Source organism: Dryas octopetala, chromosome 5 (genome assembly GCF_963921425.1).
Source record: "Dryas octopetala chromosome 5, drDryOcto1.1, whole genome shotgun sequence".
NCBI lineage: Eukaryota > Viridiplantae > Streptophyta > Magnoliopsida > Rosales > Rosaceae > Dryas > Dryas octopetala.
The window spans coordinates 19,645,170-19,669,200 of NC_141370.1; the positions used below are offsets into that span (position 1 = coordinate 19,645,170).

At 36.7% G+C, this 24,031-nt stretch overlaps 2 protein-coding genes and 1 pseudogene across 2 annotated transcripts; 2 read left to right on the forward strand and 1 right to left on the reverse strand.

The window, feature by feature from the left end:
* The first annotated feature begins 476 nt into the window (after nt 1-476).
* On the forward strand, nt 477-8,054 carry STT3A (staurosporin and temperature sensitive 3-like A). Its single transcript, XM_086244372.1, has 23 exons — nt 477-692; nt 1,098-1,160; nt 1,333-1,388; nt 1,511-1,582; nt 1,749-1,854; nt 1,939-1,989; nt 2,590-2,685; nt 2,901-2,960; nt 3,059-3,172; nt 3,800-3,886; nt 4,226-4,329; nt 4,426-4,521; nt 5,111-5,231; nt 5,374-5,454; nt 5,548-5,679; nt 5,766-5,996; nt 6,337-6,480; nt 6,609-6,795; nt 6,875-6,972; nt 7,108-7,187; nt 7,282-7,369; nt 7,532-7,621; nt 7,746-8,054. Exons 1-23 carry the CDS (start codon nt 576-578, stop codon nt 7,803-7,805), a joined length of 2,334 nt encoding a protein of 777 aa, XP_086100498.1. The 5' UTR covers nt 477-575; the 3' UTR covers nt 7,806-8,054.
* Nucleotides 8,055-8,328: 274 nt separating this feature from the next.
* On the reverse strand, nt 8,329-13,418 carry LOC147285401 (protein unc-13 homolog). The gene is made up of 5 exons (XM_086245008.1): nt 12,550-13,418; nt 11,185-12,051; nt 10,469-10,924; nt 10,061-10,250; nt 8,329-9,968 (listed from the first exon to the last, which is right to left on the reverse strand). The coding sequence occupies exons 1-5, from the start codon at nt 13,033-13,035 to the stop codon at nt 9,034-9,036; spliced, it is 2,934 nt and encodes a 977-aa protein (XP_086101134.1). The 5' UTR covers nt 13,036-13,418; the 3' UTR covers nt 8,329-9,033.
* Nucleotides 13,419-16,094: 2,676 nt separating this feature from the next.
* On the forward strand, nt 16,095-18,688 carry LOC147285402 (pentatricopeptide repeat-containing protein At5g04780, mitochondrial pseudogene; annotated as a pseudogene).
* The last annotated feature ends 5,343 nt before the right edge of the window (nt 18,689-24,031 follow it).

Genomic DNA, 24,031 nt, shown 5'->3' on the forward strand with positions numbered 1-24,031 from the left:
TATTAAATAAATATATAGTTTTGATGACAATTATATTAGCTATTTATTTATTTGATAACAGTTAAATGATTAAATGATTTCGATTTTCAATTTTAAATTTAGTTAATTTTTGGAATGAATTATGTTTAAATTGTGATCTAAAAAATCAACGGTTATGATCATTTTATATTGTGTAATAGAAGAGAAAATGTAGGAGAAAGTAGAAAAGAGAAATAGCTACCATTCCTCTAATGACTTTTTTTTTTTTTTTTGGGCAAACCATTCCCCTAATGACTTTAATCCGCATTCCACACTCGAACCCGTCGTATTATATCATGCCACGTGACATATTGCGTAGTGCTAGACCAATCACAAGGTATGCTCCCATAGTCACGTATATGTCGAAGGAAACTACCGTAATTTCGACAAACTTTCAGGGGCAGTTTCGTAGTTCCCAAAAATCAACTCCTCTCTCTGTTTAGTGTTACAAAGTCTTCTATCCCAGTTCGTAGTCGCAGGCAGCCCACAAAACCCTTCATCAGACCTCAGTCTTCTCTATCACTCTCTTTCAAGCTCGGAGCTCGATTTGGCCGTCAATGGCGGCCTCGGAGCCCTCCAATGAGAGAACCTTAAGGCATGCTTTTGGAAATGTCCTCTCCTTCTTCATCCTCATCCTGATCGGTGTTCTCGCATTCTCGATCCGGCTCTTCTCTGTGAGCTCTATGATCAATATTTTTTCTTCGCCTTTCTAGATCTAATCGTTTATTACTCTAAAAATTTAATGTTGCTCGTTTGGCGGCCTCGAAAATGCAGGAAAATGCATGAATACTAAAAATTATATATACTCACTCATGCACTGATAAATATATATATATATATGTATTCAACTTAAGACTTTCATATATTCATTTTTAAGTATCTGTGTATAAATTTCCCGAACCAAATGGTATTGTTGCAATCAATTTGACTTTGGGCTATTCTGTTTAATTGTTTAGTTCTAGTTATCGTAAATTAAGATTTATCATTCATAATTACATTTCTTAGCAATCAATATAAGATTAACTTTGTAACTGTGTGTTAGTACTCACGGTCATGTTGCTTTGTGAATTGATCTACAGGTCATAAAATACGAGAGTGTAATTCACGAGTTTGATCCTTATTTCAATTACAGAGTCACTCAGGTTTGGTTTCTCTGTCTCATTTGTAATTATAAATTAATACTACAGCGTTGCTGTTGAATTAAATCTATTTGAAAAACTGAAGTTTATTATCAGAGCATGAATTGATTCATTTTATTGTATTGCAATGATGGAAAGTTGTGTAGAAGATGACAGCCTTATGTTTTGGTTTCAGTTTCTGACAAAGAATGGAATATATGATTTTTGGAACTGGTTTGATGACCGAACCTGGTAATTTCTATTACTTGTGGCTTATCAAACTTCAAGGCAGAGTTCTTGTTTCGATTTCCTTTTTGGCGGATTACATAATACAGCAATATAAAGTTAATGTTTTTCCAAAAATACATTTTAAGGTATCCTCTTGGTCGCGTGATTGGTGGAACTGTTTACCCTGGATTGACCTTGACAGCAGGAACCCTATGGTGGTGAGTATTAAAATTTATGATAGAAATGTTAGAGAAGCCTTTTGTCCTTTTTCTTTTAACTACCAAGTTTGGTGTACTTGAAGGAGAAAAAGGAAAACAAGTGAATTAGCTAACAGTGATTCCCATGTTGGCCAAATATTTATGGGTCATTTCTCGCTTATCTCAGGTTGTTGAATGCAATAAACATTCCTCTTTCTGTGGAAACTATTTGTGTATTTACCGCGCCTATATTCTCTGCTTTCACATCATGGGCAACTTACCTTTTGACTCGGGTTTGTATTCAGGCCATAGTTATTTTTTGGATTTAGTGATTTTCCTCCAATTTGTTGATGATGGTAAATTGCCTGTTTCTTCAGGAAGTTAAGGGTGTTGGTGCTGGACTAACAGCTGCAGCTCTTTTGGCCATGGTAAATTACATAGCGGGTATTCGTAACTCTACAAGTTTTTTCTTATCCTGAATGTCACTAAGACTTTTAAACAGTGTTAGTGCAACATATTTGCAGCATTAATCTGTAACTATTTTCGGAATCATGTACAAACATGTGTGCCATGTTTTGAGACCTTTGAGCTATTTACTCCATCTGACTAGAAAGACTGTGGAGTTTGGACTTAACAGAAAAGTATTGCTTTTGTAATCCCCCAAGTGTGCTCTGCTCAGTTATAATATGAAATACCATCCTTTTTATTCCAAAAAGATGTCCTAATGTAAAATATGCTGGCTCAACTGGGTGGAGGCGGCAAAGTATTACATAGAGTTCTAGCTGCTTCTGGATGAATGTGTAAAATATGCTTTCATAATTTAAAATTCCAGCCATTTTGTTCTGATAAGACTTATAATATAAAATATTTTGTCTTTCAAATCTGGATGGATGAGACAATGTTTTACATAGAGTTCTTGCTGCTTGTATAGAATGTGCAGTACTATATGACTGATATAGTTCTTTAAAATATATGGAAATGCTAAGCACAATGGTTTTAACTGTGCTCTTTTATGTTTTTGTTTGCAGGTCCCTTCATATATTTCTCGGTCTGTGGCTGGAAGCTATGACAATGAAGCTGTGGCTATTTTTGCTTTGATCTTCACTTTCTATCTTTATATTAAGGTTAGATTTGGTAAAAGACAACTTTATTTCATTCTTTTGGGTGGCTTATCAACATCTCAAAACGTGGTTGTTATAAGAGAATGATCTGACTCTGTTGACTGTTGAAAAGTTGCACCATTTGATTTGGTTTCTATGGATATATTATTGGCATATACTACATGAATTACCTATAATGTGCCTCGCTATTTTCTGACTACATTATGCATTATATGCAGACACTGAATACAGGATCCCTCTTTTATGCAACTCTTAATTCCATAGCATACTTTTACATGGTAAGTTTGTGTACTAATGTTGTTTTTTCCCTTGCAACCTTATCTATTCCATGCCTCATTTTTTTTTTTTTTCGTTTCGTTTTGTTTCATTGTTTCAGGTTTGCTCTTGGGGAGGCTACACTTTTATTATTAACCTTATTCCAATGCATGTGCTTCTGTGCATTGTGACTGGTCGCTACTCTTCTCGACTATACATTGCATACGCTCCTCTTGTAAGTATCTGCAATACTGATGAAGCTTTCCATGATTGAAAACAAGAGGAATATTCTTCTCAAAAAAAACAAAAAAAAAACAAGAGGAATATTCTTTTTTCAGAAAAAAAAAAGAGGAATATATATTTAGACATTAAAGTTGAAGAATGCATCTTAATATTCTTGGGCCTTGAAAAAGAACAGACATCCAAAAGAAGGCCTTGTTTTGAGCTAGAAATGTTAAGATGAGAAATAAGGGGACAAGATTAAATTGATATGGTAAATATTTTTGCTATTTCTTGATGATAACTAAGGGTGACAAGGCAAGTGTATGATTGTTAAAACTCTTTAAAAAGATTCATTTACCATGTTGGTTGTCTTATCTTTAGTGTATCAATTGCTAGGTTGTGAGAAGATTTCAGTACATAGTTCATTTCCGTTTGAACTTTGTGCTACCTGTCTTTTTTTGTGCTACCTGTCTTTCTTTGTGCTACCTGTCTTTGAAACACTAGGATCACTGTCAATAGTAATGAATCTTGTTGCACATCTTCCTTAACTACTAATCAAGGACGTGACATAGGGTTAATTCTTTCTACTTCATAAATGGCATTTCTTGGTTCTTTTTGAATCATACCTTTTCCAATGCAGGTTGTCTTGGGAACATTATTAGCCGCTTTGGTGCCTGTAGTTGGATTTAATGCGGTTATGACATCAGAACATTTTGCATCCTTCTTGGTGAGCGTTTTCCCACTTTCTTTTCTGATTGACTTTTCATTTTTGATACTGGAGCTTGTCTTAGCTATGGGTTACTTTTAAAAATCCTCTAAATAACATCTTCCTACTGAGTTATATGTGCTTAAGCTGCTGTTTTCCTGTTCCTAGATTTGCATTGTGATGACCATTATTCTACATGTTATAAACCATGCTCTTTGAAAGTTAACAATAGAAATGAACTTAGTCCACTGTTCATTTTCTTCATTTTGTCCAAAAGCTAGATTTTTTGCACTCTGTATCTTGTGTCATGTTACTCTATTTACTTAACATGTTTTATTGTTGCTAAATTTTGGTCTGCAGGTTTTTATTATCATACATGTGGTTGCTTTTGTGTACTATATCAAAGGGATGCTCTCTCCAAAAATGTTCAAAGTGGCTGTGACACTTGTTATATCTATTGGCCTGTATGCTTCACTTGCTCTGTTTCTTAAATATGTTTAGGGTGTCACAGATTGAACACACAATTGATCTCTATGCCTCTTGTGTTACTTATTTTTCAGGATTGTATGTTGTGCTGTGATAGCAGTACTTGTAGCTTTGGTAGCTTCAAGCCCAACAATGGGATGGAGTGGGCGAAGTCTAAGTCTACTTGATCCGTAAGTACATAATTCACTATTTATGTGCTTCTTTGTTTGGTAACTTTTGGTTTTCTGGATGAACTAGCATGATCATAAACAGACATTTTCATTATGGGTACAACTTATTTTGGAGCTACTGGTTCCCAAATGGTTCTAACATCTGGCTTTGGTCCGATTCCTTTATTTAGAGGGCCTTGTCTAGCAAGTTAATACTATAAGCACCAAAATAAATCCTGAAGTTTGAATATTAAGTGATTTGGAAAATGACATTGTAGTATCTTATTTGCGAAAATTAAATGGGGTTCACTTGAAAAAGTAAGTGGGACAAAATGTGAAAAAGTCACTGTCACGTCACTTAATATCAAAATTTTGGATTTGTCTTTGGTGTCTCTACTCGAGTATTTCTCTTTTAGAATTTGACCCCCTCCCCCCTTTCTGGTCCCTACCATGCCAGCACCTTCCTAACTTTGAGATTTTAGAAGCCATTTTGACCTGTTTGTATTCTTTAACTTTTCTTAAATTACTTGAAATGTTTATTCCTAGCTGAGAAATTGTACTTCTATATGTTTTTATATGTCTTATATATATAATTTTTTTGTCATTTCAGAACTTATGCAAGCAAATACATACCAATTATTGCTAGTGTTAGTGAGCATCAACCTCCTACTTGGCCCTCTTACTTTATGGACATTAATGTTTTGGCATTCTTGGTTCCAGCTGGCATTATTGTAAGTTCCTGATCTTCAAACCATATTTTGCTTTTTTTATTTCCAAAGTTACCATATTTTGCTTTTTAGTTTTTAAGTTACCATATATTGCATTTATTTCCTGTTTCTAACGACTGTTTTTATGGTTTATATCTGTTGGTAGGCGTGCTTTTCACCCTTATCAGATGCAAGCTCTTTTGTGATCCTTTATATTGTAACATCAGTATATTTCTCGGGAGTCATGGTAAGAACTATTCTTGGCACTGCTAGGTTTTATTTGTTTTTCTTCCAGCTTTCTTTTAATCCATGTTAATATTAGTTTTTGCTAATATTACAGGTGCGGCTTATGCTAGTACTTGCTCCAGCAGCATGCATCACGTCTGGGATTGCTCTCTCTGAAGCTTTTGAAGTTTTCACACGATCAATCAAGTTTCAGTTACCTGGTTTACCAGGAATTTCCCAAGTTGATGTAATCATGCTTTCTTTACACTGTTGGTTTACATTTGTCTAGCTTATTCAGGACTAGCACTAATTTTGTCTTTTTTGACTGTTAAGGCAGGGGATACCAGTTCTGATAGCACTGTACCGCAGAATGAAGTGCCGAAGACTGATAAAAGTGGAGACACATTAAAGGAGAGACCTTCAAGAAAGAACAGGAAGAAGGAGAAAGAACCTGTGGAAAAGCCTTCCATTAAATCTCAAATTGAGAAGAGGCTTCTGGTTTTACCTTTTGAGGGATCTATTCTTGCTATTTTTCTACTTGTGTTGCTGGGTGCCTTCTATGTGGTATATAAATTTTCTTCTTTCTTTATTTTGTATGATTTCAACCACGTCTCAATTCTGGTTCTCATATTCATGAATTCTGTGTATACTAGTATGTTATGGTGTTTGAACTTATACATCTTTCAGACCTTAAATCAATTTCCTGGGGATAGAATTTTTAGTCAATTGTAAAATTTTGAATGGATACATAATGTAATCACGTTAATCGAGAACCTGTGAAAAATAGATTTGCGTCTCCTTTAATTGAAAAAATAAGAACTTCTTTTCCCTCGCATTTCATCCTTTAGTGAAATTTTGATTGATAAAGATGGCATCTGAAGTTGAGTTATCATTTGTTTTGTAGGTTCATTGTGTCTGGGCAGCAGCTGAAGCTTATTCAGCCCCATCTATTGTTCTAACATCTTATTCAAATGATGGTCTCCATGTTTTTGATGATTTTAGAGAGGCTTATGCATGGTTAAGCCACAACACTGAGGTGGATGATAAAGTGAGTGTTCTCCATGTTTTTTTTTGCCCTAGTATCCAACTCAATTTAGTCTTTGACAGACTAAAATTGTGTCCTTTGACGAAGGAAGATTTGAACTAATCTCCATTCTTGCTATAAATTTTTTGCAGGTTGCATCTTGGTGGGATTATGGGTACCAAACTACTGCCATGGCTAACCGCACTGTCATCGTTGACAACAATACCTGGAACAACACACATATTGCAACTGTTGGTACTGCTATGTCTTCTCCAGAAAAGGCGGCTTGGGAAATTTTTAACTCGTTGGATGTAAAATATGTCCTTGTTGTTTTTGGAGGTTGGCTCCTTTTTGCATGCTGAGATCTTCTTATAAAAGAAAGTAAAACTTTATTCTGATTTATGAATTTACTTATCAGGTCTTGTTGGTTACCCCAGTGATGATATTAATAAGTTCCTGTGGATGGTCCGTATTGGAGGTGGTGTATTCCCTCATATCAAGGAACCTGATTACTTGGTGAGTTATTTCCTTCGCTGGCCCCTCTTTGGGGATAACTGGATGTCAATTAAAGTTTGCTTAGGAGACTTTAAGTTAACAGTGTTGTTATTATTGAGTCATTAACCATGTTCTACCTTGTCTTCCTGTCTAAAGAGGGATGGTCAGTATCGGATTGACAATCAGGCCACCCCCACCATGCTAAATTGTCTCATGTACAAACTCTCTTATTACAGGTGTGCATTTGCATAAAGTTGGTTGTTTATTTGTAGAGTTTTATTTGTTTCAGCTTGTTAATAATATAAAGCATCTTTTCTTCTTTTACTACAGGTTTGTGGATACAGATGGTAAAGGCTTTGATAGAGTGAGGCGAACAGAAATTGGAAAGAAATACTTCAAACTTACCCATTTTGAAGAGGTCAGATGATCTAAACCTTTAAATTGAGAATAAGTGCAAGCTATGGAACATATTATAATACCCTTCACAATATATTTGAGCAACACAACATCAAGTGATGAGCTTTTCTCTGAGAAGTACCTGTGCTGCTTCTGATTATGTTTTGGGGTTTATCCAATTTAGGTATTCACAACTCACCATTGGATGGTTCGGATATACAAACTTAAACCACCAAAGAACAGGATCCGAGGAAAGACAAAAAAGCCAAAATCGGTATGTATGATTGCCACTCTTAATATTCTGTATATTGTAACGGCTATCATTACTGTTTGGCCCATTACCTTTGCTGTAACAGGAATTAGTAAATTTTGTTTTTGTTTTTCTGTCTTTGCTGCAGAAATCAAGCTCAACAAGTAGCACAAAAAGAAGTGGAACTAGAAAGAATCCTTGGCACTGAAAATAATTTATTCCTCATAGTAGGGAGATATCTTTAGTCAATTATCTGTAATTTCATATATATACAAATGCGAGGGCCTCTAGAGAGAGTGATTGAGAAGGCATAGTTGGTCATTTCTTAGGAAATGCAAATGATGATCAATCAACGATTTTGCAGTCGCTTCTGATGATCTTGTCTTGTAAACAATTTTACAGCATAATCTTTTAACACATTGTTAGGTGAAAAAGAATACTTGGCAATTTTGGACTACTGGCAATGCCTCAGCACTGAGTGCTACGAATGAGTGTGTTATGTATGTGTAATATTACCTTCAAATGATAGCTTCTATTTCACACGCGATAATAAAATTGTTATATGACAACACCCAACATGGCCAGAGAGCTGTAACCTTGCTTTTGCCAGATTATCTGAAATATAAAATGGAGAACATTATAGGATGATCTCGAATGCATGTTTAATCGACCAGAAACATATTCACTCACACTAGAATGGAGGGTGAAAATGTGCAAAACTGTAAACCATATTCACAAGATGGTGTATTATTCTGTAATAGCATTTACATGTTGAAAACATCCACTTCACTCAGGAGGAAAACTGGATTGCAAGTAACTGACTTGTATAAATGTACAAAGAATGGCAATAAAAAAACAACAAATAAAAGTTTGTTCACAAAAATGAAATAGATAACTTAACGCAAACCTTATTAAACTATGTACAAATCTGAAATACAATAAAATCCGCAAGATTGCTCCAAAAAGCAACCTGTATTTTAGAATATCACTCACAACTACCTATCATACTATCAAAAGATATTCTGATACTGTTAAGGTTTTCTTTGTATCATGGAGATAAAAAGCTGACAAACCTAACTGCATCCAGAAGATGCATTATAATCGACACATCAGGCGAAAGAATTGTAATAAATATTCGCTGAACCCTACAGCATTATAAACTCCAAGCCTAATTAATCCTCTGCATTGAGAAGAAAATCCACTGCTCCCTTGAAGTTCTTGACTCACTGACTGGTGGAAGCTCTGAACAACAAACGTGACCAACAAATATACTATACACGGCAATATTCTGCCCTCAAATTGAACAGCTCTCCTGACTAAAAGATGATATCAGAGCTTTTGAAGAGTGATGTTGTAAATAGGAGAAGCCGAAATGACCCTAGCAGCTGGTCAACCCTTGAAATATCCTTCATCAATCTTATCACAAACCAAGGTTGTTACAGCTTCTTAGGCAAGTTATAAGTCTTCTTAAGGAACTTTGCTGCGGTTTCATCATTCCGATAACACAAGACACGTAGAAGTGTGTTTGGTTCATTGGAATTCCACTCACCTGAAGTTGGAGGCAATGGAAGCCGGGATTTAGCAGAAGAGCCATAGTTCTCCAGAATTGCACGTTTGAACTGTTCAATAAGGTTATCAGTATCAGTACGGTACAGAGGGAGTATGGCTTTAACAGTGGTTGAAAACTTCTCTATTAAATCGGCTGGCAGTCCATCCCCATTTGACCAGAATAAATCAGTAAGAAACTTAAAATCCTCTTCTATTATAGCAGAATCTTTCTGTGTGAAAGTGCGAGAAGGGCCTCCAGCTAGCAAAACCAACAAGAACCCATCAAAAGAAGCTTTCATTACATCAGAAATAACACGTGTTCTAACTCTGTCATGCACCGTTGATGAAATAATCTCTAAATATTGCTCAAGTTCCTGAAGAAAAGGCTCAATCCTAGAAGACGATACTTCCACAATATACAAGCCGTCCCAAAGAACATGACTTAGGTCATGGAAAATGACCTTGTATGCTGTTGCCTCACAAAGTTGTTGGATCCCTTCTGCACACGCAGATGCTGAAAGCTCAAACATTTTGCCCATCCCATTTACAAAATCATCCACTTGAGTGGATTCAGAGTTCCCAAGATGGGCAATTATCCTCTTCTCAAAAACGCCCAACTCCATTCGAATAAGCTGCAAGGTATTAACTCGAACACAAAGTTGTGGAACCCCAAAGGAGTCATCCCCATTTGTAGTTCCTACCTGAGATTTCCTCCTCTGATTTATATGTGACCTTTCCTTCTTCTTGAATACACCATGAAATTTGGATCCTGTTGAACATCTGGTCAAAGCAGGCATAGTCGGAATGAAAGTACTTCGGGTCCCTGCACAGATCACAAAGGAGAACTGGTGGTTACAATGGAGATTGAAAACTTTAACATTCAATGCACCAGTGCAAGTTATGAAATATATATACCACAGCCAGACTTGGCCTTCAATATATAGTGTTGAAGACATCTGTCAAGACCAGTCATCAATTCAGGAACCAAGGCGGGATGCATAGGTATTGGCAACATAAAGAATGCTTCCAATGTTTCATCTATAATGCGTAAAACTTCAATCGCAGAAGGAGCAAAACGCTCCTTGTTTGCCCGTGGACTCCATACCTATAGAAAGAAAGTTCACAAGGTTAGAGCATGAAACTACTAAAAGATAAGTTTCAAGTTAGACCAATAGTATTAGTCATGAAGTTGGGGAACTGTCACTGTGTCCCTACTTTATTTATTGATCTCTTCATGTTGTGCATTGGAGAAAAATGCAAGCACAGACACTAGTATTGCTTCTTTTTCAACTCTTGTTGTTTGTTGAGACAGAAAATACATACCTCTTGTTGCAGATTTCTGTCAACCCATTCCTTCAGCCTGTCCACTCTTGTCCTTATCCAAGCCTTCGCCAATTTGGCAATTACAGTTTCAGCCTCGTAAGGAGGCATCTCCCTTATGATGGATTTCCCACCATCCTCACTATCCACTGAATCTTCAACAGCAATCTGCACAAGATCTTTCTCCAATTTGTCAGCAGCTCTCAGCACTTTTATACTATCAGGAGTCAGCTCACTGACACCCGTCACAAATTGCTTCAGCTCATTTCCATAGCAAGAATGTAGCGTAGCCATAGAAACGCCTGTTGCAAGAGGGTGCCATTTCTTCAATACTGGACCAAATATCTCCTTCTCACTGAAAGCCAGTTCGCTAAGTTCTTGTGCAAGGATGGAAAGGACAGGAGAATGATTGTTTTGGCTCTTCAACAAACGCTTGCTGGAACCCAGCTTTTCCAGTTTCTGCCCCAAGACATCATATAGAATATTGAGCAATATATTTTACAGCCAAAAAGGAAATCCAGGTTGGTAATATATAAGGATGAACAAGGAAACTAGGAACAAAAATAAAATCATTAAAATTTATATAGTTAAAGTTCCTCACCCTGAGTTTCCAATAAATTCTATATAAGCTGACAGACATAAGAAAGAATAATTCCTAGCATAATACACATTGTTTACTCTTTGTTTAATCACTGCCCAAAAGTAATATGGGAACTTGCCTGAGCAAAAGCAGAGTGAATTGATGATCTTATGTAGGCGTCAACCCTGTCACGAGCCACATCAACTTCTTTCCTCTTCCTACGATACTCGTGAGAAATATCTTCTATCAGTAGTTTTGCTGATAATACCCCCAGTGAGACGATGCTCTGCATTGATTCAATATTGCCACTATGGAAAATATCATGGTAGGCAAGAAGCCTTTTCTCAGCCCAACCCAATATCAAACTCAATGTTGAACTTAAGATCTTCAAATATGATATATCTTTTGTGGCATTGGCATCTTGTTCAACATCCTCCAACAGTTTATTGGATGCAACCAGCAGGTCATTATCCACTTGGCCAGTTGTAACATAACGATGAAATAAAACCCATGCAAAACAAAGATTATGCAGCATTTGGTTTATTCCGAGGATTAACCAGGTCTTCTTTATCAGTTCTAAAACCTCATCAACCTCTTCAATAATAGATGTTTCTTCATTCAGGTCAAAACATGATTCTAGGAGAATTTGGTAGAGTCTGAGGTTCAATGGAAACCCATCTGCCCAGTGGCATGTGTCGGAAACAGACCCATCAAATGATCTGCAAGAAAGAGACATAACAACACTGCGGAGAACCTGCATTGACTCATTGTTCTTTCCGGTTTCTATGGGTTTCTCTAAGGCCCCATGAATAATCTGCCGGAGCTGTTGAGGAGCAGTTCCTTTCTTATCTAAAGGCATGTAAGGATGCAAAAGAATTCCCGCTTCCAGAACTTTCAAATGTCTCCTCTGCCAAGCTACATATTCTTGCTGATTGGGAAAATCTGAAGACTTGAACTGCAGTAGTAGCTCGAGAGGTAAAACCATGCTCTCTATACGTTTTCCAAGCTAATACATAGAAGAAAAAAACACCAGTAATTCACCAAGCTAGATTAAGATAACACAAACAGCCAAAAACCATGTATTCTAATCAATATCTAAATTTAATATCTACCTAAATAAAAGTTCAAATGAATCCACATACCCACAACCCAATGGCTCTGTACTCTATTCAAGCTAAACATAAATGTGAGACTTTGAGAACTACATGTCATTAGAAATGCGTGAAGTTTACAAAAATTAAAAAGTGTTTAAAAAGAGTCTTTTATAATTAATTTCCTCTATATTTAAGACTCTTTAAAAAGAGTGTTGAAGAGTCGATTTCTCTATCATTCAGAATTTCATTTTCCATTAGTTTCCTTTCATTTTCTGAGAAACCAAACACAAGCAACATATATAACATACACACCAACATCCCAATTAAAAATAATCAACTCCCCTCATTTAAAAATAAATAAATAAAAAGGCCATCCAAAAACAGAGCATTTCACATCACAATTCACAAACCTGACCAGCAGCGACCCTCAAAAGGGCTCTCCTAACCCTTGTATCAGTCTGCTCCGAAACCCTCATCTGAACCTTCATAAGCTCCCAAATCGGCACGGACCGCTTACTCCTTCCCTGACTCACTGAGTCACCACCATCGAGTCTCCTCCTAGACGACGACGTTTGCTTCAAACCCAGAGCCTTCTTCACCCGGCTTGCCGCCGATGACGTCAGCGACCTCTGAAGCGAAGATGGAGTGGTCCGGTCTGTTTTCTCGGACTGTGGGATGTAGGTCAGCGGTTTGGCTCCGGTACTCCGGCAGGCCCCGACCAGGATCTCGTAGACGGTTTCTCGGAGCTCCGAGTCCGACAGGTTCGAACCCACATCGCCAAATGGACTGGGAAGGTGTTCTACCGGGTAAACGGGCATGGTGGTTTGGATTGGATTGTGGGTTTGGGTGTGTCTCTTGGAGTTTCCAAATACTCTGTCTCTTAGCATCTGAGCCATTTTTGGTTTGAGAGAGTGAGAAAAAGGAAAAGGCTTTGGTGGGGACAGTGGGTGAAGGTGAAGGGCCTCCTTCTTTAATTATCTATTGTGATTCTTGCTTGACTTTGAAGGAAGCCATAATGGTGTAGTGTGATAATAGAATTATAGAAAGGCACTGAATTTCACACACAAATACTGAGTGAGAGAGAGAGAGAGAGAGAGAGAGAGAGAGAGAGAGAGAGAGAGATATAGAATTTTTGCAGATAGTGATTAGTGACCCACTTTCTTGCTTTATGGTACAGATAGAAAAACCCAAATCATAAAAGTTTGTATCTGTGTGTGTGTCTTGATGGGATTGAAATGAATTATGGAAAGGGAAGAAGATGGGGTGGTTTTGTTTGGTGTGGTCCGTGTGGACTGTGTCTTCGAAGGAGGAGAGAAAAGTAGGAAACTTGAAAAAAAATAACAGGGAGTTAGATAACTTAGATTTGGTATTAAGTATTAACATATGCATGTCAAACTTGTCAGCATAAAAAAATTACAGAATTCGGATTTACTCTTCTTTTTTTTTTTCTTTTTTCTTTTTTGTTTTTATGTGTTAGATACTTAGATGAAACCTGAAGGAGGACATTCTTACATTAGAGAATCTGACTATCTGAGATGGATAAAAAGATGATTTGAATTAATCATATGATGGATGATGATGACGGGTCTCGTTGTCATCATCCATTTCAGCTTTTCTTCTCATCTGCTTGCTTGCTTAACAACTTAAACTTTATATTCTTTTTATATTCCTCCATTTCTGCACCAATTTTGCTTCTTTATTAAAGCCCGAAAGGCCAAAAAAAAAATATATATATATATCACTTTGGAGTTTGGACTACCGATTTTTGTTGATATAATTTATGTACTTAAAGCTGAACCCACCGAATGACCGAAGCCGAATATTGGGGAACACTATATGCCACTGAGTTGAGTGGTACCATGATTGTTGTTTCCTGGATTCAGGTCCAAATCAGTAACCACTGCCAACTTCCAACTTGTTCTAGTTTGGGTTTTGTCCTTGCAAACCATAAAATAAGTCGGGTAAATGTCCTATCCATTAAACAAACAAAAAAAAGTTTTTTTGGTCGGAAAAAAAAAAGAAAAAAGAATTGAATATCTGCTTTGATGTTGTTGCAGTTGGTCATAGTTCAGCCAACAAAAGTGATGCTTTAGTTAACGACACTTTCCATATATATTGTCCTATTTACACACCCCAATTCCAACCTCACCTATATCTCAAATTCTCAACCAAAGAAAAATGAAATACAAATTATACAACCCACCAAGCCTTTTTTCTTATTTAACTCTCTAGCCTTTCAAACTTTTGGAGTCACACCTCTTTATTCTGTTTTTGTTTTTAATTTGGCTAATGTCACGAGAAAAATGAATTGCTCTGCTGGGTGTCACAAGCATTCATTGCCACTAATCTATCAAAAGTGAATTGATAAAATGAAAGAATAGAGAGGAAATTATTATATACTTACATGGGACAGAAGAATTTATTTATGGTGAGTTTTATGTAGAATTTGTTATCTCAATCTCTAGGAAACTAATAATTAACATTATGCCTCAACTAATAATCCCACAACTGAGTCAAATTTTGAAAGTGAATGACTGAATGCCATAACCCAATGGAAGACAAGGCCTGCATTGGCTGGCTGGTTGGCCTTAAGTTTTGCAAGGGGAGCTGTGCATGCAGCTTCCATTTGGCACATATTTGCAAGTGATTAATAAGCTTAATTCATTAATAATCATATTATAATATATGTAACGTAATGTAATTATGTGTTTGTTACTTTGTTATCACTTACCAATCATATATACTATTCATGTGGCCATTTGGACAGCCCTTGATTACATTACACGTTCCTTCATTTGATATTAATCATTTGATTAATTCTAGTCAATCAGCCTTTGGACCTCAGCTGGATTTTCTCCTCCAGAAGAAAGAGCCCTTGCAGACTTGCTCAACACTTGGAACTGCCATGCCTAGGAATTAGGAAATGGTCATGATCACCACTCAACTCTCAACTATATACAATAGACATATGAAAAATTATTGGGCACCAACTACTCTAATAAAACATTGATTTCTCAAGTCCATAGATCCCAGTATCTCATCCCACATGTTTTCTATTTAGAGTCAAATGCATTTCGCTTATAGATTAAAAAATACTGCTCAATGGTCTTATTCCTACCCCAGATCAAAAGAGAAAAAAATAAAAAATCACAATCTTATTCCTGTATCATAAATTATAACAAAATTAGACAAATACAATTATACAACCCAACTATTTTGTTGGAGTACCGAAATAAAAGATCGGTTCTTAGCTAGTTATTAATTTAGTAATATTTCTCTTCACGTTATTAAAATAAGTTTCAAGTTCGAATCCCCACTTCCTATTACACAATTAATACAAGATTGATTTATTTATTCTATTATAGGATTATCTAGTAGAGGTTTGGAAACACATTTACTAGTAATTGCCACATAAACCTTGGATGGGCCGGGCCCATTAACAAAACTATGGGTATTTCATGGACCTAATTACTGGGCCCATGAAATAAAACTACAGATATTTCATGGACCACCTACCACTTTTATAGTGAAGTTATGCAAATTATCATCAGCTATTGAGTTGACTACCCTAATATATTTTGTCTAATTTTTTTTTCTTATTTTATCCTTTATTGCAAAAACAAAATGAAATCACCAAGATCTATTCGGTAGTTATCTACCAATGTTCGGAAAATAAGTGTCAAATAAATACAAATATTTCGACAGATAACTGTCGAATACTTTTTTCATTTTTATTTGGTGATTATTCACTGAATAATCCACCAATGTTCATCAAATAAGTGTCGAATAATCACAAATATTTTGGTAGATAACTGTCGAATGATTCGACAAATAAAATTAAAATTTTTTATTTTAAAGATAAAATTAAAATTTTAAAATAAAATGATGAACTTCACTAGTCGGAGTAACACCACTCCCACTTTTATTCGGTTCACTATTTAGCGGTCATGTGGTTTGAGACCCATATAACGGAAAACTGTAATTCAAATTCAAAGCGGAAACAATGAAAGCTAAGCACAAGCTTGGTGACGCCATAGACCTCTTATACTCTCGTGGCTGCACCACCTCTGAGACCTACACTCGGCTCGTGCTCGAATGCGTTCGAGCCAACGACGTTGCCCAAGCAAAGAGATTGCAGTCTCACATGGACCTTCACTTCTTTCAGCCCACCAAGACTTTCCTCCACAATAGGATCCTGCAACTCTATGCCAAGTCCGGGAAACTTGGTGACGCTCGAGACCTGTTTGACAAAATGCCTAAGAAAGACGTTTATTCATGGAACTCCATGCTTTCTGCGTATGTGAAATCGGGGTCTGTTGAGGAATTGGGGGTGATATTTGATCAAATGCCTTCTCGAGATTTGGTTTCGTACAATACAGTGATTGCGGGTACGGCTGCAAGTGGGTGTTTCAGCAAGGCGTTTGAGGTTTTTGTTAAAATGCAAGAAGAAGGGTTTGTGCCTTCGGAGTATACATTCGTGAGCGTGTTACAAGTGTGCTCCAAGTTACTGGATTTTAGGCTTGGGAAGCAAATTCATGGGAGAGTTGTTGTTGGTAATTTGGGAGGAAATGTTTTTCTTTCGAATGCGTTGATGGATTTGTATGCCAAGTGTGGTGGCATTGATCGGGCTCAGTGGTTGTTTGATTGGGTGGTTGATAAGAATGTGGTGTCCTGGAATTTGATGATTTCTGGGTATTTAAAAAATGGGCAGGCTGAGAAATGCATTGATTTGTTTCGTGAAATGCAATTGTCAGGGTTCAAGCCTGACCAGGTTACGGTGTCAAATGTTCTCACTGCTTACTTTCAAAGTGGACAAATAGCCGAAGCATGGAAGGCATTTGATGAGATTAGGGGGAAGGATAAGATTTGTTGGACAACAATGATAGTAGGATATGCACAGATTGGCAGAGAAGAGGATGCTTTGATATTGTTTGGTGAGATGCTATTGGAAAATGTCAGACCTGATAGCTTTACCATATCAAGTGTAGTTAGTTCCTGTGCCAAATTATCGTCTCTGTATCATGGTCTGGTTGTTCATGGAAAATCAATTCATATGGGAGTGGATGATCATTTGCTCGTGTCTAGCGCTCTTGTTGATATGTATTGCAAATGTGGAATTACGGCAGATGCTTGGATGGTTTTCAAAATGATGCCATCTCGGAATGTGGTTTCTTGGAATGCTATGATTACGGGTTATGCACAAAATGGACAAGATCTAGAGGCCTTGGCCCTCTATGAGAACATGCTACAAGAAAACATAAATCCAGATATTGTTACTTTCATAGGTGTTTTATCCGCTTGTGTCCATGCTAATTTGATTGAAAAAGGACAGAAATATTTTGATTCAATAAGCGAACGGCATGGTATGACACCCACTATGGATCATTATTCATGTATGGTCTGTCTCCTTGGCCATTCAGGCTACATAAATAAAGCAGTAGATCTTATCAAGAGTATGCCCCATGAACCAAATAGCTTGATTTGGTCCACTCTTCTATCTGTTTGTGCAATGAAAGGTGACATCAAACATGCGGAGATTGCAGCTGGCCATCTCTTTGAATTGGACCCGCTCAGTGCTGGACCTTACGTCGTGCTTTCCAACATGTATGCTGCTAGTGGAAGATGGAAAGATGTGTCCTATATGAGGTCTCTCATGAAGGACAGGAATGTTAAGAAATTTGCTGCTTACAGTTGGATTGAGATTGACAACAAGATCCACAAATTTGTATCAGAAGATCGAACTCATCCAGAAACAGAAAAAATTTATGAAGAACTGAACACACTGATAAGGAAACTGCAGGAATTTGGGTTTGCTCCTGATACAAAACTTGTTCTGCATAATGTTGGGGAGGAGGAGAAATTTGAGTCCATCTGTTATCACAGTGAGAAACTTGCTCTTGCTTTTGGTTTGACCAAGAAACCTCATGAAGGGGTACCCATAAGAATTATAAAGAACATTCGTGTTTGTGGTGATTGCCATGAGTTTATGAAATTTGTATCCCAAGTTATTGGACGGTCTATCATCTTAAGAGATTCAAAAAGATTTCATCATTTTATCGATGGGAATTGCTCCTGCAAGGACTGCTGGTAATAACAGGCCCTGACATACTTCAAAATCAACAAAATTACATAAAGACTTCAGCTTGGATATCTGGAACTGGCAGGACATCAGCATTCAGCAGTATCTCTTTCTAATAGATTCTGAAAATAAAAAGGAACAATGCCGATGTTCAAATTCATAGAAATCTACTGCAGTGAGCAGAGAGGGAGAGCTGTTGCAAAGGCTTCGGGATGTTTTTTGAGCTCTCCGATTCAGTGGTAAGATGCTGCTAACAGGGAAGCCTTGGAAGGGGTCCTAGAAGGTACACAAATATTGCTTGGGCACCAGAATAAATTTCTTGCTTGGAATGAGGGACATATTTGATGAGATAACAAGAAATGAGTAATGGGCTGTTGATCAGCCAACTTGTGGAACTAGACATATGCTTCGAACAAATGTCGATGATGAATGTGATGCAAATGTGCATGGCTCTAGACTTCAGTCTTGTAAGTTTTAAGTGATAATGAAGGTGGTATATTAGTATATAGCCTTGTGACTTGTGAGAATTTCCCTTGTGTTTCCTGGTTGGCCTTGCACTGAAGCATACTATTGAACAGGCCCAGGTCCATTTAGTGCAATTGGTAGTTGGACTCCTTGTACCATATACCGTTGAGCCCAACTAATACCATCTCCTAAAGCCTAAAGGAGAGTCCATAGGAACCCACATAACTGTCTCTGTTAGCCCATACTCTTAACAAAAATTTGTATGTGATGTGGAAGAATAGACACAAGTTTTTTGTTTTCCTCATATTTATGGAGCTAGGCCAACCCTACTAACATCATGATTCATGAGGTTACCTCTGAGGCTCTGAATCTGACCCCTCCTTTGTCTCTGTGCTCGACTGCTTGTGTCCCCGTTCATTGTAATGTGTGCACTGCAAAAATTCAAATCAAAATCGCAGTCCAGGATTCGTTCAAAACCCCATCAAATATATGTTCCTTGAATAGTTAGATCCAGATTATCTGTAATGTGGGCACTGCGCCAGTATTGATTGTTTGATACTACTATTTTAGGGTTTGGATCTACCATTTTACAGTTTTATTATGGTTTTACTATGGTGTGAGCACTCTATGCATGTGAATATACGGATAATTCATAGATTGAAACATGATCACTTTTTTATTTTAAAATATAAATTGTGAACTTTTAGATATGTGCACTGTATATTTTATCCATACTGTTAGTCACACTATTTTAAACCACTCATAATTTTACAAGCACATTTACAAAGAGTATAGAAGTTTTACAATATTGGTCAATATTAATACTACCAGACATTTATTCTTACTAATATTTGATCTCATACACATGGAAAAATGCCAAAGTTCATTAAAACCCTTATAATCAAATCAATCTCTACATTAGATTAACCTCAAAAGTTTCATGAATACTTGATCACTTCTATTGTCCCACATTGTAAGTACACATTCGTCCAATGAAAGAACTGTTCAAAAGAATCTTGATGGGACTTGGAAACAAACAATATCATTCCCCATGTGCATTTTGAGGTTGCATATTGTAAATGAGATTCAAAGTGTCGTACCTCTACTTTCCGAAATGGGTTACCATGCATATGTAGGTACGGAAGCATATTTAATTATTGGATTAATGAATTCATTGTTTTTTATATTAAATTGTAAATTTGTAAGTCAATCAATTTATTTGTATGATTGTATCCTATTAGAATATCTAAATCGTAACCCTACCTCGCAATTTCTTTTTAGACTTGAGCGTCGTCTAATTTGACATAGATGATATCGTAGACTAGATTTGGGAATCTCATGACGGGATTATTATGTCTAATTCTAATCAATTTGGTGACTATTTTGGATTTTATGTTTTGAAATCGGTGACTTAACAGGCGAATATACAGTTGGTGGAGGAGATCCACACGTGGGGTTGAAATGTGGAATAGAGATACCACGAGCGACTGTCCGAGACTTCGTACACGCCGCAAATTGAGGCGTCCCTACGGTGCTCCTCACCATAAGGGTACAACACCGCCCCACTTTTCAGTGCCGCGTATAACTTGAGTCAAGGTCAGACTTTGACCACACACACCAATAAAGGTCATCACGATGTGACTGCATTGATCAGACGGCTCAGGCCCCGTAGTTTTCATTAGATTCTCACAATGCAGGTCGGCAGAATCCTATTGGTCCATGCAATCGACCCAACCAACCGGAGGACGATGTACATCCCACACATTTGGTGTTTTGTCCTTGATGGACAATAATAATATGGTAAAAAAACTCATTGGGTCCAGGGTAGGTGGGCCAGTCAGCCCATTATCTTCATAGGCCCAAGAAAAGAAGATTAACCCATCCCCTGTTACCTCCTTTTTCACCTTTTTAGAATGTGATTTCAACTTCCAAGTTAATTCAGAGGTCCACAAAAGTGACAAAACCAATTCGGGTTTTGGAAAGTTTTGGGGACTTTATTAAAGAATAATGCTATACTTACCACATTTCTTATACCACATTTTTATACCATCTCACGTGTCATTATTTTATTGGACATAGTTTTTCTTTTTCTTTTTGGGTTTTTTTTTTTATTTTTTATTATCCAATGTATGAATGCCATATAAGTTGCCACATAAGGTGGTAATTTATTAAATTAGGACAATTATGACCCAGAAGAAAGAAAAAGGGAATCATCATGGTTGTGGACCTGTGGTCAGCATCGTTTTTCCATTATTTTGTTGTCCATGTCATGGAGTTTTGGCCTTTTTGGACAGATGATAAACTAATGAGAATGATATATAAGGGAGGATTTCCCACATTTTTAATTGCTCCACCAGACAAATTGGTTGTTTGAACCAGATATGCGAGTCCTGCTACCATCATGCATATATTTAACGTACAAAAGCAAGATCTCTTTTTTTTCGTTCATTATTCTCTCTCTATCACTCACTCACATCATTGCCTAGTTATTTAGTCCAATGCTCCAAAAGATCAAAAGGGAGAGAGAGCGAAAAATAAAATAAAAATAAAAAACGATGAACATGTGTACACCAAAGAGGCAAAAAGTAGACAGAGAGAGATGCTTCACAACTTTTGTTATACAATTTTCTTTCTACTACTGTGTATCAACTGTTACGAGTCCTAAATGTAAAGACTTGAAGAGTATGCTATTAAACTGTCAATTATACTCATATTCGTATGTGAAAATATAATCTTCAAATATTGAATAATTTTTGTGGATCAATACTCGCGCGGCAATTTTTACCCTAAAGAAGGCCTTAAGTCCATGATTAACAGGTGCATTAAGTTTTAATTATGGGTTGTAATGGTAGATTTGCGAATGTGAACTCGAAAAATACACCAAAGCCCAAGAGTAATAATAGTAGCATGTAGAGGCCCAATACCCCACCCCAACAAGAAGAAAGAAAAAACAGTCGACAGTGAAAAGGATAGGGTTGGACTGTTTACGACTGTGGTCTGAGTCACTGCACCCGAAAAAGGCAAAAGCGCCAAAACCATCCGATTCCCAAAAGGCCAAAAACGAGACTTTTTCTGGTGTCGTTTGTCAACTGTCATTGCTGCAGTGCCTTGGCCAACAAGCCATAACTCGTTTGTAATATTTTCTGATTTCTGAGTTCTGACAGCTAGCTAGCTTGGAAATCTTGAAAGGTGTAAAAATGAAAGGAGAGGTGAGAAAGGCAAAGTGGGACCCATTTGACCTTTTTTTTTCCACACTTTGACTCTCGCATAGGGGCCAGCACTTGGCTCTCACTGTCGACACACACAGCCAGAGAGTCTCTGCCTCAGGTGATGAGATGAGATGTGGTGAAGCAGCAGCTGCTAATTGCGTTGACGGTCGTCGGTCACGTTCGGTGACCCTGGGCTTGCCGACAGTCGCTGTTGATTGGTCAGTGACTCAGTGTCAGTGATCGTGTTGTCGTCCCCATACGTACTTTTAAGTTTGATCATGATCCCACCAGGCCACAATAGCCGCCATCTCCACATGCAGTCCACCCAACACGCCTCCAACGCGGACGGTGCGGTCTATCGCATCCTCACTCCTCTTTCCTTCATCAGCAAAACAAGTGCTGCCACCACCACATGTACATGTTCTATATATTTGCCTATTTGGGCTCAAAGTACGCATTCAATTAATTAATATATATAAGACTGTGGAAACCATAATAATGATTTTATTACAATGTTAAAGCTACACGATCAATAAGAATGAGAAATGCACCTCATTATTTTCCAAACGTCGACAAAGCCCTAAATTAAATAAACACGAGCTGATCAAATTCTTGTATACGATTATGTAAGAGGTCAATTAATTATCCCTAAACACATAATTCGGAAGGTAATCACTAATGAGGAAGGAGTACCATAGTCAGCGTGCTGATCATATATATGGTAACAATTACAGTACTCAATTGCATGTGCTCAATTAGCTTTGTCTTGTTTATTTCTTGAAGTAGTTAACATTTATTTATCTTGGATATATTTCTTTTTTTTTTGGTGATTATATTTATCTTGGATTTCTCACTTGGTATATTGCTGAGTAAATATTGTAATGATTGAGGTCTATCATCATTAATTATACGAAGATTGCTTTCTATAGAAAGCAGTGGCTAGTTGGGTTGGTTGCACTTCTTTGTCGATATGATTAGACTCCCATATATGGTGGTAATTTGACATGTCAATTGTGCCATGCATGCATGTCAATTATACATCATCATTTGCTTGCAGAAAACAGCCTATATATGGATGCCACTTCTAAATGCTGCACTGCTGAATTCTGATGACACACCAAAAAGTTTGAAGGTTTTCTCTTTTTTTTTTATAATATATATTATTAAGCTAAGCCAAGAATAAGCAAGTAGCTAGCATATATTTCGATAGGGTAATGCAATATATTATATATATAATTGTATAAAAAATATTCAAATTGAATATTGTATAATTTTCCTCACTTAATTAGAGAGGTGCATGTGCATGAAGCTAGAATAGGGTATCAATAGCATTACCTTTTTAGTTAATCCACTATTGTATGCTTAAAAATCTGAATTTACTTAAAATGTGGGTTTGCAAAAAGAGTAAACTAGCAGTATGTTGTTGAGTAACTCAGTTGGAACAGCTGTAAAATTGTCCATTAATTCTATATCCAAGTTCGATCTCTCTTCTCCTAAAAAAAAAAAAAATAAGAGAGTAAACTACGATATTTTAAATACTTAATTAAAGAATATGTAGCAGAGGAAAATGATCTTCTGATTATGGCTTTAAAGGTAAAATAAATTCACTATGTGGTGCTTTCCTGGCCAAAAAAAAAAAAAATTCACTATGTGGTGCTTAAATGATGAGTTGAATCAAATTAATGCAAATCCATGAATATTTCATGCGGTTTGGTTTTGTACGTGTCTTGGTGAAACACGTTTTTTTTTTTTTTTTTTTTTATAAACTTGGTGAAACACGTTAAGTTGTCGTATTATATTTTAAACATCATAACAATGAAACAATCACTTAAAAGTACGTTGTGCGTAAAAGAAGATGACACAATGGCGCTAATGCATTGAATATATATCATATATGCAGAAATATCAAATATTAACACCTAATTAATATATATTTCAAAGAAGAAGCACTCAAAGTCTCAAACATATATAAAATGATCTTCTTCTAGTTTCCAATCATTTCTGCACCCCACTTTCCGCCACTCTTATTTTTAAGATAACTTTAGAGATATTATATATATATATATATATAGATCGATGGTGATATAGATGGTGAAAATGAAATTAACCCACAATAATGTGGGGGAGGACAGATGTCAT